Below are 15,475 nucleotides of genomic sequence, written 5' to 3' on the forward strand. Positions count from 1 at the left end.
GGTGAGTAAGTTCTAAATATCTGGTGCACAATGTTGTTCCTATAGTTAACAACACTGCACTGTGCACTTAAAAATCTGTTAAGAGGGTATATTTCATATTAAGTGTTCTTACCACATTAAAATTAAAAAACTAAAAATATATGCATAGTGAAAAACCTAATAAACTGAAAAAGAATTTAAATATCAATAGCATTTTTGGAAATTGAATGAAATAAATGATGAAATACCATGAATCATTGCCTGGCCCTAAAGGTGTTGAATTTGCAACTTTTATTGTAGTGTCACTGGTATATAGTCAAGATGTGAGAATGGAGCTCAGAGGTGTGGTTGAGATCATCCAGAGAGTGTGTCTAGAGAGAGAAGAAAAGTAGGCCAAGGGCAGAATCTTGGGGAAACACTTGAGGAAAAGGAGCCTGAGAACGATGAGAGAGAGGTTGAAGGGTAATTTGAGAAGTGTGATAGCATCAAATCCAGGGGAGCAGAAACATGGGAAGGAAGGAAGGAAGGAAGGAAGGAAGGAAGGAAGGAAGGAAGGAAGGAAGGAAGGAAGGAAGGAAGGAAAGAAGGGAGGAAGGAAGGAAGGGAGGGAAAGATCAACACTTTCAAATGTCTTTGTTCTGCTGTTGTATGTGTCCAACCCAGAAGGGAGGCCAGTCCAGCTACAGCATAACTTAGACCAGAGATTCCCAAACTACCTTGGTTCACAATGCCCTTGAGTCTAAGGAATTTTTTCACAGTGCTCCAAAATCAAGAGAAATACCAAAAAGTTCCAGGTATTAAGTATTTAGGTCCAAGCATCTTAAGTAGCTTATGTCCTTAAAACTTAGTAATCATTTGAAAAAAAAAAAAAAGACACCAAATTGAGGGAAATTTTAATTTCTTTTTTATTTCATTCTTAAATAAACAATCACTTACTTATGGAATGTGTGCACCTGTTGGGCATTGTACAATTTCTCTAACCTTGTTAAACTGACACCCTCATTAACTGATCTACATTGATTTTTACGCAGAACTTGCTTTTTTATCTCAGAAACCATAGTAAATCCAGCATGGAAAGAGATGTAGCTCTGTCTCATGTGAAATTGTGAACAATCTCTAGCTAGCTGTTCTCACAATGTCTGATAGAGTTTGATGTGCCCCATAGAGCCCCTATAGGTTTGCTGCAGTGCCCTGAGGCACCTTGGCACACAGTTTGGGAACTATGGGGTTAGACTATATGAGCTGATCTATAATCCTATAATGTATAAGTTTGTTTCTATAGAGACAGTTGGTCTGATCCATACCAATAACCTACAAATGAATTTATGGAGTATGACTAATTTCTGCTTTGAATAACTGCTGTCACTGCTAGTTTTCATAGCTTTTTACCAACTAGCTTAGGAAGTAGGATTACCTAAATAAATCCAAAGTTTAATGCCTTCAGTCCTCTCCCCAAGGAGTTAGCAAATATATTCTCCTTTCTCTTGCCTTCCTTTGGTTAGAAAAGAAACAGTGTTGGGGCACCTGGGTGGCTCAGTTGGCTAAGCGTCTGACTTCGGTTCAGGTCATGATCTCGCACTTCATGAGTTCAAGCCCCGTGTTGGGCTCTTGTGCTGACAGCTTGGAGGCTGGAGCCTGCTTCACATTCTGTGTCTCCCTCTCTCTCTGCTCCTTCCCAATTCACGCTCTGTCTCTCTCTCAAAAATAAATAAATACTAAAAAAAAAAATTAAGAAAAGAAACAATGTAGACGGGTTGAGGTGGTGAAAAGAGACAGTGACTGGATCTAAAGCAGCCACACTGGGAATCAGCATAGAGTACGAGGGGCCTGACTGTGTGTTCAAAGTCCTTGTATGAGAACCTCCATTATCTAGCAGCTTCAGATACCACATGTGGCTAGCCAGTGTGTACCTCGGGCAAGTCACCTAACCTTTCTGGACCTCCTCTGTATTTATATGTGTATTTGTACTTGTGTATATATATTATATGCAATCTATATTACATTGAGTAATACACAATTTTATAATATATATTAAAAGAAAAGTGAGAAATTGGACTAAACTTTCTTTTGGGAGGCGTGCAAGTGAGTGAGAGGAGAGAGGGAGAGAGAGAGAGAATCTCACAAGGGACAGAGAGAGAGAAACTTTTTGTTAAAGATTTATTTTTGACAGAGAGAGAGAAAGAGAGAGTGTGTGTGAGCGGGAGAGGGGCAGAGAATCTGCTGAGGGGCCTGTGCCGACAGCCGCAAGCCCAATGCCAGGCATTAACTCACATACCGTGAGATCATGACCTGAGCTAAAGTCGGGTGCTCAACGACTTAGCCAGTCAGGTGTCCCTGGACTAAACTTTGTATGATATAAGCAATGCCCTTTTAATGCTTTACTCTTGCACAGACTCCACGATTTGAATGATGTCTACTAAACAAGACGCATTTATTTCATAATAATTTGTTTTCCTATTTTTAATCAAAGACCTAGAACCTCATTTAGCGAGCCAGTGCTACCACATCAAATTGATAAAATTATGTAAAAAAAAAAAACCCAAAACCATGGTGTTTCAGTTCATTTTTGTCGCAAGTATATGAACAATTTCCATTTGCCATCTTGAAATAGTGAAACAGCACACATTAACACCAGTCCCTCAGCCCACTGTTACCATGCTGGACCGTCCCATCCCTTAAGGCCCTTTGTGTGCAAAGATTCTGCACCCTCCTCTAGCCAAGGAGGAGGAGGTCAGGAGTGGGAGCAAGGAGACGCTGTTGCCCCCACTCGGCTGCCACCACTCTCAGGACCAACCCAGGAGTACCGCTTACCCCGTCCCAGTTTATTCAAGGTTCACGCCCACGGGCTCAGATGCGGTTAGCAAAAGCAACTCCGAAGGAGTCGTTCTCAAAACCATTGCCAACAGCAGACAGGACACCTGAATTCAACCCCCCTGCCTCCGCCCTCTTCTGCTTCTGTCTGCACTGCAGTGTGGGGGTGGCCAAAGATGAGACCTGGAGGGCAGGGCCGAGGCGGTGCCAAGGGCTGGATGAGAGAGAGCGGTTTCATAAAGTCTCATTTCCCAGCCACAGCCATGGTTGCCCTTTCAGGCCCAGCCCACGCTACAATCTAGAAAAGAATCCTGGGTTGGGGTGAATTTAGAGCAAGCAAGAGTTCTGTATGAACTGTACCCGCCCACAGCATATACAGCTCCCCACGCATAAGCACCTCATTCACAGTGCCTTCTAGAAGCCAAGAAACAGGTTTCCCTTGGTCTTTGTTTCCTTGGCTGCCTTCTGTAGCTCTGTCATTTGCTAAACACCCTGGTGGGAGCATGTTAAGGCCAGCGGTGTCCCATTTCTTCAACAGACCCTGTACCTTGTACCTTTCCTCTCCTCATAAAGGCTGAAAATGCTCCTCTTTGATTTCCAAAGCCCCCAGCATGTTTACGCAGTGCCAGGAGGGGAAGCTTAGCTCTGGCTGGCTTGCTGGCGGTTTGTGCTAATTGTCTGGCTGCACTTTAAAAAGAGGCTTTTTGAATCTGAGCATTTAGGGAGAAAGTGGAGAAGCGTGGCTGTATGAAAGAGCAATTGATGTTAAATATTCATGGTCTGCTCTCTGTTAATCAAAATCAGTAACCCCCATTGCTTCACTGCCCTCTTGCTGGCTTCTTACTATGATTGTGCTAAAGGAACTTGGATACAAACAATGCCAACAACACACACACACACACACACACACACACACCCCAAGACGTGGGTGCTTATGGGTTTGAAGTGTTTCCAGTTGACATTGTGCAACTCAGCATTGTCTGTTTTCTCTGGAATGTTGAATGAGCCATAGTTATCCCTTCCGTCAGCATTTTAGAACCACTACCCTCCCCTTTTTCCTTCTCTCATGTTGAATTCACCAAACTTTGTCCTTGCTTAAAAACAAGGCATTTTCCAAAATAATTCTTAAAGTGAATTGCAGCATATTCTAGTTCAATTTTCAGAGATGATAAAATTGTTTGACAAAATAGGGAAGAAATTGACTATAATTGAACAAAATATGGTAATAATATCATAAGTTGTTCAATGAACAACATTGAGGTTATATTTCCTGGGCTTTTAGGAAATAAACATTTTTTATTTTTATTTGTTGATTTATTTTAAAAGAAGATGTAATAAAACCACAGAAACTTTCTAAATAATCACTTAATTTAAAAGGAAAAGAAAAATAGCTCTTACACAAAAGTTTTTTGTTTTATTTTGTAGCTATATTTTCCAAGTTTTCTATAATGAGCATGTTTCACCATTAAAATAAAAGTAAGTTATATTTTTTAAAAACTGAGCAGTCGCTGAATTTTATATTTCAGAATTCATCAAGTGCTTTCTTCCTTACCTATATCATCTGTAAGGGAAATGTTGGTGAACGTGCCATCCTCCTCTTCCTCTTTGCTGGACCCCTCCATCCTGCTCCCTGCTCAGGCCTGTTAGTGAGATAAATGAGGGCAGGGAAAAACGGCTGTTCTCCCATGTGATCACCCTTGTTAAATCATTAATAAATGAGTGTCCAAGCAGGTACTATCCGATCCTTGCGCTAGCCACCTTCTTCCTGCTTTCCACCTGAGACGTTCTTACCTGGGTGTTGTGTTCCTAACCGGAAATAGTTAGAGACCCAAGTTAAAGAGCTATAACCCTTTACCTGAAGCTGTTGAGCTGGCATTACTGCTGTACCCTGGCTAAATGCCAAACCTTGCCTTTAGTCCATTGGCAGTTTGCTTGAGCTGCATTGTCTACGAAGTTGTCCAAAAAGCACTGGAATGAAATTGGGAGAAGAAATTGAATTTTATGTGATTGGCATATTTTTGGGACACCTACAATCAACTTGTCAAGGATTTTGGTTAGTGACCTAGCAGCATGACTTGGTCACAGAGCCTCAATTTCCTGTCCTACATGATGATAATTCTTTTGTTAAGGATTAAAAGTGGATGCCATGCACTTGATAAATGTCAACCACAATAATGACCACAAATGATCAGATATATGTGAGGAAGTAGTATTTGCTACATAGTGAGCTCATCAGTGCCCTCTCATATTACTATGTCTATACCTCACCCTAGGAAAGTTTATTAAAATGACAGATCTCCCTTCTCTATTTCTGGAGGAGCCCAAGGGAGGGCATGATGGCCTTGCCAGCCCTTAAGCCAAGGGCCCTTTGTTAGAGGAGGAAGCATTCTTTTTTTTTTTATTCCTCTTAATGTTTATTTATTTTTGAGAGAGAGAGACAGAGCATGAGCAGGGGAGGGACAGAGAGAGGGAGACATAGAATCTGAAGCAGGCTCCAGGCTCTGAGCTGTCAGCACAGGGCCTGACATGGGGTTTGAACTCATGAACTGTGAGATCATGACCTGAGCTGAAGTCAGATACTTAACCAACTGAGCCACCCCAGTGCCCCTGAGGAGGAAGCATGTTTTTACAACTATTTTTCTTGGTCACATATCTTGTCAGATACATAGACAAGCCCAAAACTATTTTAGAGTTTCTCATTATCACTTTCAGAGGAAAAAAAAATCAACCAAATTTAATGAAGAATTTTAAGCAGATATCAAAATTGAGTTGCTACATAATATGTTCTGCCTTAAGTGCTTTGATACATAGGATTTTTTTTATCCACCTGAGTTCATTGTTGCTATATCAAGCAAAATGGATATAAACTGCTAGAAATCCTGAATGTTAAAAATTAGATTCACTAGAATAGAATTCCCCCCCAATTTTCTAATTACAGTCTACAAATATTGAGTGCCTATTTTGTACAAGCTGGGGACTTTGGAGGGTTCAAAGTAACAGATGGTTATTGCTGTCAATAAGCTTATAAAACAGCTCAAAGGCAAGAGTTCTGGAGGTTTAGAGAAGGGGAAGAGTGTGTCTGGTTGGCAGATCTTAGAAAGGCTTAGAGAAAGTGACACTTGAGATGCATGATCAATGACAAGTGGGGTCTAGTAGGCAAAAATGCTTTCTCAGTGAAGGAGCATGTACAAAGGCCCAGAGGTGGGAAAGCAGTAGGCACATAGAGGGACCCAGAGTGGAAGACATTCATAGCTAAGAAGTAGGAGATAAGGTAGAATATAGGTTAAGGTCATATCTAAGAGTGTTTTGAATGTCAGACTGTGTTAGTCCAAGTCCTTTAAGAATTGGACTCTTAGATAAGATTAAAAGGGTGAGAAAAAATAGGGAGGGAGCAAAGAAAAGACCAGGAGATCCATCAGACTGTGATGCAAGACCAACCCAGTGAGGACAAAGTAGGAGGGAAGGTCTAGTTTATCTTTCACACTAAGGAAGTTTCAACAGGGTTGTCAAAGAGTACTGTGGCCAAAGCTGACCATAAGAGCAGTCCTGTGCCTCCCAGGAATGGCCTCCCTTGGCATTCCTGCAGCTCTTGGCTACTGGGTGGGAGCAGCTGGTGGGAAGTGAGGCCTCTGTGCAAACGTGGTGATGGATTTCAGAGCACAGCAGCTGGGGCCTTAGTCAATTACACTCCCTGTACTTGAAGGTCTACAAGGCACACGTTCATGGCCACCATATGAGCTGCTTTTTCTAACAACTCTGTATATAATCATGGACCAGTACTTTAGGAAGCATAGAAATACCTCTCTTGCCCGATCCTTCCTCTGTCAGCCCTAGAAATAATAGCACACACTTAAGTAATACCCTGTGCTAGGCAACAAGCATGAGGTAGATGCTAATACTATTCCCATTTAAAAGATGAGGGAGCTGAGGCATGGGAAGATATTAAATAAAAGACAAGCAGTGAAATGTGTGGTAAAGCTGGGAATGGAAACCCTCTGGGTGTAGGGTCTGTGCTCTTAACCACTGTGTTAACTACTCCTGATAAAATTATTGGGTAAGGGAGGGGATGAAAGAGAAGTAATCAATGTGGCAAAAGAATTTAGAAACCAAAGGGTATGTTTGGTTTAATTGTGTATGGGGGTTTTATTTTTATTACTCATGGCCAGTGGTACTTTTTGCCAGAATTAGCCTAAGTGAACGATTCTTTGCCTTTCTGATTACCTTAAAAAAGGACATTTATTATGAAGTATCAATCCTAATGGATGGGGGAATGAAAAGAGAGAAAACTCAAGTCAGTCAGCATTACTACTGTCTCCATAGTCTTTGGGCAAAAGTTATAATGGAGATGTTCACTTTTACCTGGAGTAGAGAATTATCTGTGGATTGAAATTATCCATGGTGAATATTTTCCCCTTTTTTTCTCCTAATAGTTTTATTGTTTTAGCTTCCATATTTAAGTCACTGATTCATTTTGAGTTAATTTTTGCATGTGCAGTAGGGTAGGGGTGCAGCTTCATTTCTTTGCATTTGGATATTTAGCTGTTCTAACACCATTTGTTGAAGAGAATATTTTTTCCCTCATTGAATGGTCTTGGCATCCTTGTCAAAAATCAATTGGTCTAGATGTTGGGGTTTTAGTTTTGGAATCTCAGTTCTATTACATGGGACTATATGTCTGTCCTTAGGTCAGCACCACACTGCTTTGATTACCATAGTTTTGTGGCAAGCTTTGAAATCAGGAAGTATGAGTACTCCAACTTTGTTTTTCCTTTTAAATAATACTTTGATTATTTGGGGTCCTTTGAAGTTCCATATGAATTTGAGGATTGACATGAATTTGGCAATGGACTCCTAAATTTTTAATTAATTTTTTAACATTTAAAAAAATTTATTATTTTTTGAGAGACAGAGTGTGAGCAGGGGAGGGGCAGAGAGAGGGGGAGACACAGAATCTGAAGCAGGCTCCAAGCTCTGAGCTGTCAGCACAGAGCTCGATGTGGGGCTCGAACTTGTGAACCATGAGATCATGCCTTAACCCAAAGTCAGACACTTAATCGACTGAGCCACCCAGTTGCCCCAATGGATTCCTAAATTGACACCAAAAACATGAGCAACAAAAGAAAAAATAACTTGGACTTCATGAAAATGTCAAAAGTGTGTACATCAAAGGACATTATCAAGAATGTGAAAAGGCTATCTACAGATGGGATAAAATACTTGCAAATCACGTATTTGATAAAACTTTAATTTCCAGAGTATATAAATAACTCTTACAATTCAACAACAAAAATACAACCCAATTTAAAAAATGGCCAAAGAACATGAACAGATATTTCTCCAAAGAAGATATGCAAGTGGCAAATAAATACATGAAAAGATGTTAAATATTATGGTCATTATGAAAATGCAAATCAAAACCACAATGAGATACAGTCTCATACCTACTAGGATGGAATTAATAAAAAAATAACAAAAGTGGAACATAATGGCAAGGACATGGGAAAATAATCCCATCCATGGTTGATGGGAATGTACAATGATGCAGCCATTGCGGAAAATATTTTGGCAGTTCCTCAAAAAATTAAACATAGAGTTATCATATGAAACTCAGAAATTCCACTCCTAGAGTATATATCCAAAAGTAATGAAAGCATATATTCACATAGAAACTTGTAGATGAATGTTTGTAGCAGCATTCATTATTCACAGAAGCAAAAAGGTGGAAGCAATCCAAATGCCCATCAGTGGATGAATGATAAACATATTGTGATATACAAATATGATGAGATATTGTTAATCAATAAGCAATACCAAAGTGCTGATGTAGGCTACAACTTAAATGAATTTTGAAAACATGTTAAGTGAAAGAAACTAGACACAAAGAGTCACATATATTGTATGATCCCTTTTATATGATATATCCAGAATGGGAAAGTCCATAGAGGCAGAAAACAGGGGATGGGGGGAAGGAGGGAATGTGGAGAGATTATTTAATGAGTATGGGGTATTTTTCTGGGATAATGAAAAGTTTGAAACTAGAGACGGGTGGTGATTGAACCACATTGGGAATATACTAAATGCTACTGAATTGTATACTTTATAACGGTTAATTGCTTATTATGTGAATTTCACCTCAACTTAAAAAATAAAGATTAAGAAAGATTAGGAAAAAAAATTATGCAGGGTTTGCCTGTCCCTCCATAATGTGAATGAAAGAATTGAATTAAGTACCCTAAATCATAACATACTTTATTTACAGTTTCAAATTCAATGTAAGGGTAGTCTACAATTTGTCATAGAATTAATAGGGCTAGAATAGACCTTGTGTCATATCTACCACATCTCACAGAATTAATACGGTGAGAAAGGTTAAGATAAGGACACCAATCTTTATTATAATACAGTCTACCATAAAAGAGGATTCAAACGCACAAGCACTAAAGTGAATAAGGATACATAACAAATCATCGTCTCAACTTTTAAGTGGGGAGTGTGAGATGTGTGTGTGTGTGTGTGTGTGTGTGTGTGTGTGTGTGTGTGTGTGCACATTAGTGGGTGCTGGTGCTGGCTGGGGATAGCAGAGCTGAAGAAAGTGTAAAATGAAAGAGAATTCATAAACTAATCAGGATTCTCACTGCCTTTGTCATGATCTCAAAATATCAATATCAAGAATGAAACACATTGGAAGCTAGTATTTACTATTGGCTTTCACAGAGCTTTTTAAAAGCAATAACCCAGGAAACATCTCTAAGGGCTCTGAGTACCAATTACGCCATCTGAAGTGCATGTAATCAGTAGATTCCTGGAGAGAAACTGGCATCTTTAAAGAAGGTGCTAAGCATTCCTCTGCTGTATAAAAGGTTCTCTTTCTTTAGGAGTAATTTCAGATGAGACTATTTGGGTATTTTTGACAAATTAGTGCAAATTGGATTAATTCAGCCTATTAGCTACAAAGGGGGATGTGATGGCAGAACTTTACTTTCATTATATAGAGCTGATAATAATAGCTAGTGTTTATTGAGTGATTATACTCAGTGATAGTCTGTTTTACCAGTAACCATCTCATTATTCTTCACAACAACCCTATAAGGAAGCAGAATCACATGGACAAGATAGTTTGCCCAAGACCCACAGCCAGGAAGTAGCAGAGCCAGGATTCATACCCAGGCAGTCCAGGTCCAAAGCCCACACTCCAACCACTCTGTAATGTGGCCTCTATTTTACATAAGCCTTTAAACATCTGATTCATTCTATCTGATTCATATTGTATTTTTACCTCTACATGTTCATTTCAAAGATAAAGATCAAATACTAAAATGTGTAAGAAAGGAAATATTAGGAAATTTTAGATTTGTGTTCTTCTTTAGGTTACTATAAACCAGGTTAGCTATGAGTGTGGGTGTTTGTTTTTTTTAAGTAGGTTCCACACCTAGCATGGGGCCCATTATGGGGCTTGAAATCATGACCCTGGGATCAAGACCTGAGCTGAGATCGAGTCAGATGCTTACTCGACTAAGCCACCCAGGTGCCCCATTTTTTTAAAGTATAGTGTGGGGATTTTTTTAAGTAAAAAATTTTCATCAATTATACCCTGTTGTAAATGAATTTATGTTTTGTTTATCACAAGTATATTTAAACTAGATGTCATTTAGGTCATATACTCAACTTCATTTAATATACTTTAATATGCTAACAACTCACATCAAGGAGTTTTTACATAAACAATTAGCTTTGGCAATTGAGTGATAAATAGAAATAATTTGTGACTTCACTGATGGATAGTCCCTCATAAGACATCAGCCTGTATTCTTCAGCATCTGCAATAACATATCATGACATTCATAATACATTCATTTAGGTGAGCATATAACATGTATGCAAATCCTGTTTAGTAATAGAATTTGATAGCAATTGGTAAAAAGAAATAAACATGTAACATATGTAATGCTTTGTGATTCAACACAAGGCCAAAAAGGGTTAAGTAATGTTAGTGAGTAGCTCCTGTTTGGCCCAATTACCTTTAGAGAGTCATGGAGCATAAAGATGGAACATTTCACTCCACCAGCAAACATTATGTGGCTTCATTGGCTTCAAGGGTAAATACTGTGTCTCTTTAAATGCCTTTCAAGATGCCCAATCCTGCTTGGGCAACACAGGAAAATTTAAGGCAAATTTTAACACATTTTATTTCATATATTGTATATAACTTTTAGTCAGTATATAAAATGTCTGGATTTATTCTACATTCATTCAAAAAATATTTATTGAACATCTGCTATGTGCTAGCCACTTTCCTAGGCACTGGGAAATATAACAATGAATGAAACAAAATACTTTCTATCATAGAGCTTACATTCTTGATAGGGAGAAAGACAATGATCAAACACACACACACATACATATACATACACATATACAAATATATATACTATATGTATATGCAAATACCCAAATACATATCCATACAATGGAGAGAAGTGTTAGAATGTGCTAGGAAAGAAAATAATGCAGGGTGAAGGAGATAGAGAGTGATGGGAAGGTGGTGTTATTTAATATAATGTGTCAGGGAAGACCTATCTGTTATGATGACATTTGAGCAGACACTAATGGAGTTGAGGGAGCAAGGATAAGGACTCTGAAGGAAGAGCAATCCTGACAGACAGAGCAGCAAGTACAAAGATCTAGAGGTGGGGGCAGATTTGGCATGTTCAAAGAAGGTGCACAAAGGACAGTGAGACTTGAGTAATATCCAGAAATACAGCAGGGGGCTGTCCATGTAGAACCATGGGATCACTGACCCAAGGTTCATTGACCATGTAGAGTCTTCAAGTTTCTTGAGTTTCACTCTGTGAGGTGGGACACATTATGCAGAGGAGAGACGTGATCTCACTTAAGTTCACTTAGAATCACTCTGACTGTAGTAAAGAATGTTGGCTCTGGTTGGAGAGTGGAGAGGGGAGGAAAGGCAGAATCAGGGAAGTGAATTAGATGACTATTCCAATAATCCAGTCCAAGAGGTGGTGCTGATTTAGACTTCAGCAATAGCTGTGGAGGTTGTAATGAAATAGTCCAACTCTGGGCAAATTTCAAACTTGAAACCAATAGCATTTGCTGATGTGGGGAGTGAGAGAAAGGCATGAGCCAAGGATCACTCCAAGGTTTTTGGCATAAGCAACCAAAAAAGAAGATACCATTTTTTTAAAATATTTTTTTAACAATTTTTTTTTAATTTATTTTTGAGACAGAGAGAGACAGAGCATGAACAGGGGAGGGGCACAGAGAGAGGGAGACACAGAATCGGAAGCAGGCTCCAGGCTCTGAGCCATCAGCCCAGAGCCTGACTCGGGGCTCGAACTCACGGACCGCGAGATTGTGACCTGAGCTGAAGTCGGCTGCTTAACCGACTGAGCCACCCAGGCGCCCCAAAAGAAGATACCATTTTGGGGGAGAAAGGGAGAAAGACTGTTAGAGGAACACATGGTGGGGGGGGTGGAATTTAAGCGTTTTCTTTGGGGCAGTCAATTTGAGATGCCTTTAAACCTCTAAATAGAGATGTTGAGTAAGAATATGTGTCTGGAGTTCAGGGTAGAGGCTGGGGGAGAATTACACTTGCGAATTTTTCATGATAGATGGTATATAAAGCCATAGGTGAGCTGAGATCTCTCAGGCAATGGTGTAGACAGAGCAGAGGAGAGAATGGTTCATGCATGCCAACCCTTAGAAATCAGGAATATGAGAAGAATCAGTGCCAGAGCTGAGAAAGAGCAGTGAGCATGTAAGAAGGAGAATCCAAAAAGCTGTGTCCTGGAAGCCAAATGAAGAAAGTGTTCTGTTTTGTTTTTTTAATTTTTTTTACATTTATTTTTGAGAGACAGAGACAGAGCACAAGTGGGAGAGGGGCAGAGAGATAAGGAGACAGAATCCAAAGCAGGCTCCAGGCTCTGAGCAAGCTCTCAGCATAGAGCCCGATGCAGGACTCAAACCCACAAACTGTGAGATCATGACCTGAGCCAAAGTCAGATGCTCAACTGACTGAGCCACCCAGGTGCCCCTGAAGAAACTGTTTTCTAAGAACAGAGTGATCAACAGAGTTAAGAGGTATTGTCAGGTCAAATAAGGTAAGAACTGAGAAATGATCATATGTTAGATGTTCAAGTGAATGCCTGGTTTCAGTTTCCTCCTACAAAAATTTTCAACCAATGAGAAAAAGTCGTGGCTACAAAAATAAGGAGATAAGGAATGATCAAGAAATGGAAATTATAAAGAAAGAGGCAATTTGGAAAATACGAGCAAGATCTTTCCAGCAGGGTGGATTGAAGGCAGAGAAGAACAGGATGGAAATGTTCATTTCTGTGCCTCAGTAGTGGATCCAGAACTTCTCTACAGGAAGAACTCAAGGTCAGCATTCTGATTGGAAGGAGGCAAGTGCCCACTTGCCTTAGAACTGCATTTTACATGATATTAAGAAAATATTATAGTCCTTATCAATGAATGGTCCTTATCAAAGCATCCCCTGGGGGACCACTGCCCAGATTTTGGGACTGCAAATATGCTGTGTACTTGTTTCAGTACAGAGCTGTTTGGTAGGGTATGTGGGGCCTGAAATCCATCCCATGCTCTGTTGGTAGAACCAGGCCCTAGACCTCACAGGCATGCCTTTTTCTAATTTGCATATATGCTAATGGTAACCCTACATCAAGGCAATGGAAACTGCTTTTTCATCTCCAACAGGCACAACTGCATTTAGAAATTAAATTCCTGTATTAAGAAGAAAAATTGCTAAAACTCACTTCTTCACCTGAAAATCCTTCATAATTTGTTAAGTGTTTTTCAAAGATGAGCTATCTTGATACTCACATCCTTATTCTTAGTAGGCATTTATTAGTGTTAATGTCTCCAAAGTCAGTTGCCTCTTATTATTAAATGTCTACTTTTGAGGAGAAAAATAAAACCATCAATGAAATATGACTTCAGTAAAATTTCACATGCCTTCCTAGGAACTAAGAAATTGAGACTTGCAGGTGTTGGAACTCTGCAGTCTTGTCTGAAACACTTGATTGGTGGTTTTGCTAAGGTCAGTATATTATTATTCTGGCTGTGTTGGCTCCCTCTGGTGGATAGATTACATGAACATTAATTTTGGGTGCTCTTTAACAAAAAGCCTCAGTGTTTTGAAGCCTAGAGGGCTTGCCCATTCAAAGTGAGTAACAGGAGATTTCCCATTTTTATATGCTGTGTATACACAGGATGCCTTTGAGATCAGTAGGTCGGGAAGTACCAAGGAAAGGATATTCAGGGTAGCAGTGGTGATCTATAAACATGTGTCAGGTGGAATTGCAATTGATGGGCAAAGGCCTTTTTAAAATTTTGTTTTAAGGTATTATATATACGTAACACACATAAACATATATCTGTATGTGTATGTATATATAAGTTGCAAATTGTAAGATTATAGATTTATAATACATATCCAACACCCAGACAAAAATATTTCCAACACCTTAGGGTACGGCTTTTTAAAAATTGATTCACTTATTAGCATTCAGGTCTATTTTACAGCAGAGAAAACAAACTGTAGGTGTGGAATCACTGTCAATAGGCCACCCAAAGGCACTGCGGGGAATCATTTGTTAAATGCATTGAGATGAAAATATGTCGGGGACAGAGGCTGACCCTGAAGTGTCACACAGGTATTACTATCTTCCACTCCAAAGCAAAAGTTACTCATTTTGTCTCTTTGCTTGGTCGCAATCTCCTTGTTTCCAATTCTATTCCCTCTCTTCAGTTCAGATACCTGGATGGAGTATTGTGTGACCAAAGCTGTTGATACAAAGAGGAAGATATTGTGGTCTCTGCCCTCCAAGACCTCATAGAACCATTGAGTTTAAAGCAAAAAGAGGAAATGGGTGATTCCAACCCAATGTGTTAAGTATGACAATGATAATAGCTACATTTATAGAGTATGTCCTGGCTTCGAGCTTTTCTCTCAGGACATTACCTACATCTCCTCATTTGAACCTCGTCACTCTTACATTACTTTACTGATGAGGTGATGAAAGCACAGAGAGGCTGGTGATTTTCCCAAGGACAATATAGCTGGTAAGTGTGGCTGCCAGGACTTGGTTCCGTCATCCACACGTGTATCCATTTCCTTGTGGCTGTTTCTCAAGTGTGGTATTGGAGGCACATGCAGCGAATGAAGGGAGCAGGGAAATCTTTGACTGTCTTGTCTGTTGAGTTGTCGAACCAGGAGTCACACTGAGCACTACAGAAAAATACGCAGTCATCGTCTTTCTCTCACACGGCCTTAGTGCAGCCCCCAACTTGCTATCTTACAGACTTGAGCAAAATCTGGCAGCAGCATTGTAAAAATTCAAAAGTATGTTTTACTTTCATATGAAATATATCAAAAATTACTCCAGTGCACACTTGACTATCCATTGTTATGACATGAATTTCTCCGAATCACAGATTATCACCGGAACCAGGTGTCAAACAATATTTTTTTAGATTTCTTTTTTTTAAGTTTATTTGTTTTGAGAGAGAGAAAAAGCACACATGCACCCACATGCAAGTGGGTGAGGGGCAGAAAGGGAGAGAGAGAGAGAGAGAGAGAGAGAGAGAGACAGAGAGAGAGAGAGAGAGAATCCCAAGCAGGCTCTGCACTGTCAGTGTGGAGCCCAAT

At 39.7% G+C, this 15,475-nt stretch overlaps 1 protein-coding gene and 1 long non-coding RNA gene across 2 annotated transcripts in view; one reads left to right on the top strand and one right to left on the bottom strand.

The window, feature by feature from the left end:
- SCOC (short coiled-coil protein) overlaps nt 1-4,472 on the bottom strand; it is a 44,394-nt gene extending 39,922 nt beyond the window's left edge. Inside the window, exon 1 of the mRNA XM_058721318.1 lies at nt 4,343-4,472. Within this exon, the coding sequence (XP_058577301.1) occupies nt 4,343-4,412 (70 nt within the window). The 5' untranslated portion in view covers nt 4,413-4,472. The remainder of the gene's footprint in view (nt 1-4,342) is intronic.
- The window catches only part of LOC131507051 (uncharacterized), a 77,292-nt gene that overhangs the window by 29,975 nt on the left and 31,842 nt on the right, over nt 1-15,475 (top strand). The gene's annotated exons all lie outside the window — the stretch shown is intronic.

This window comes from Neofelis nebulosa, chromosome 3 (assembly GCF_028018385.1).
Source record: "Neofelis nebulosa isolate mNeoNeb1 chromosome 3, mNeoNeb1.pri, whole genome shotgun sequence".
NCBI lineage: Eukaryota > Metazoa > Chordata > Mammalia > Carnivora > Felidae > Neofelis > Neofelis nebulosa.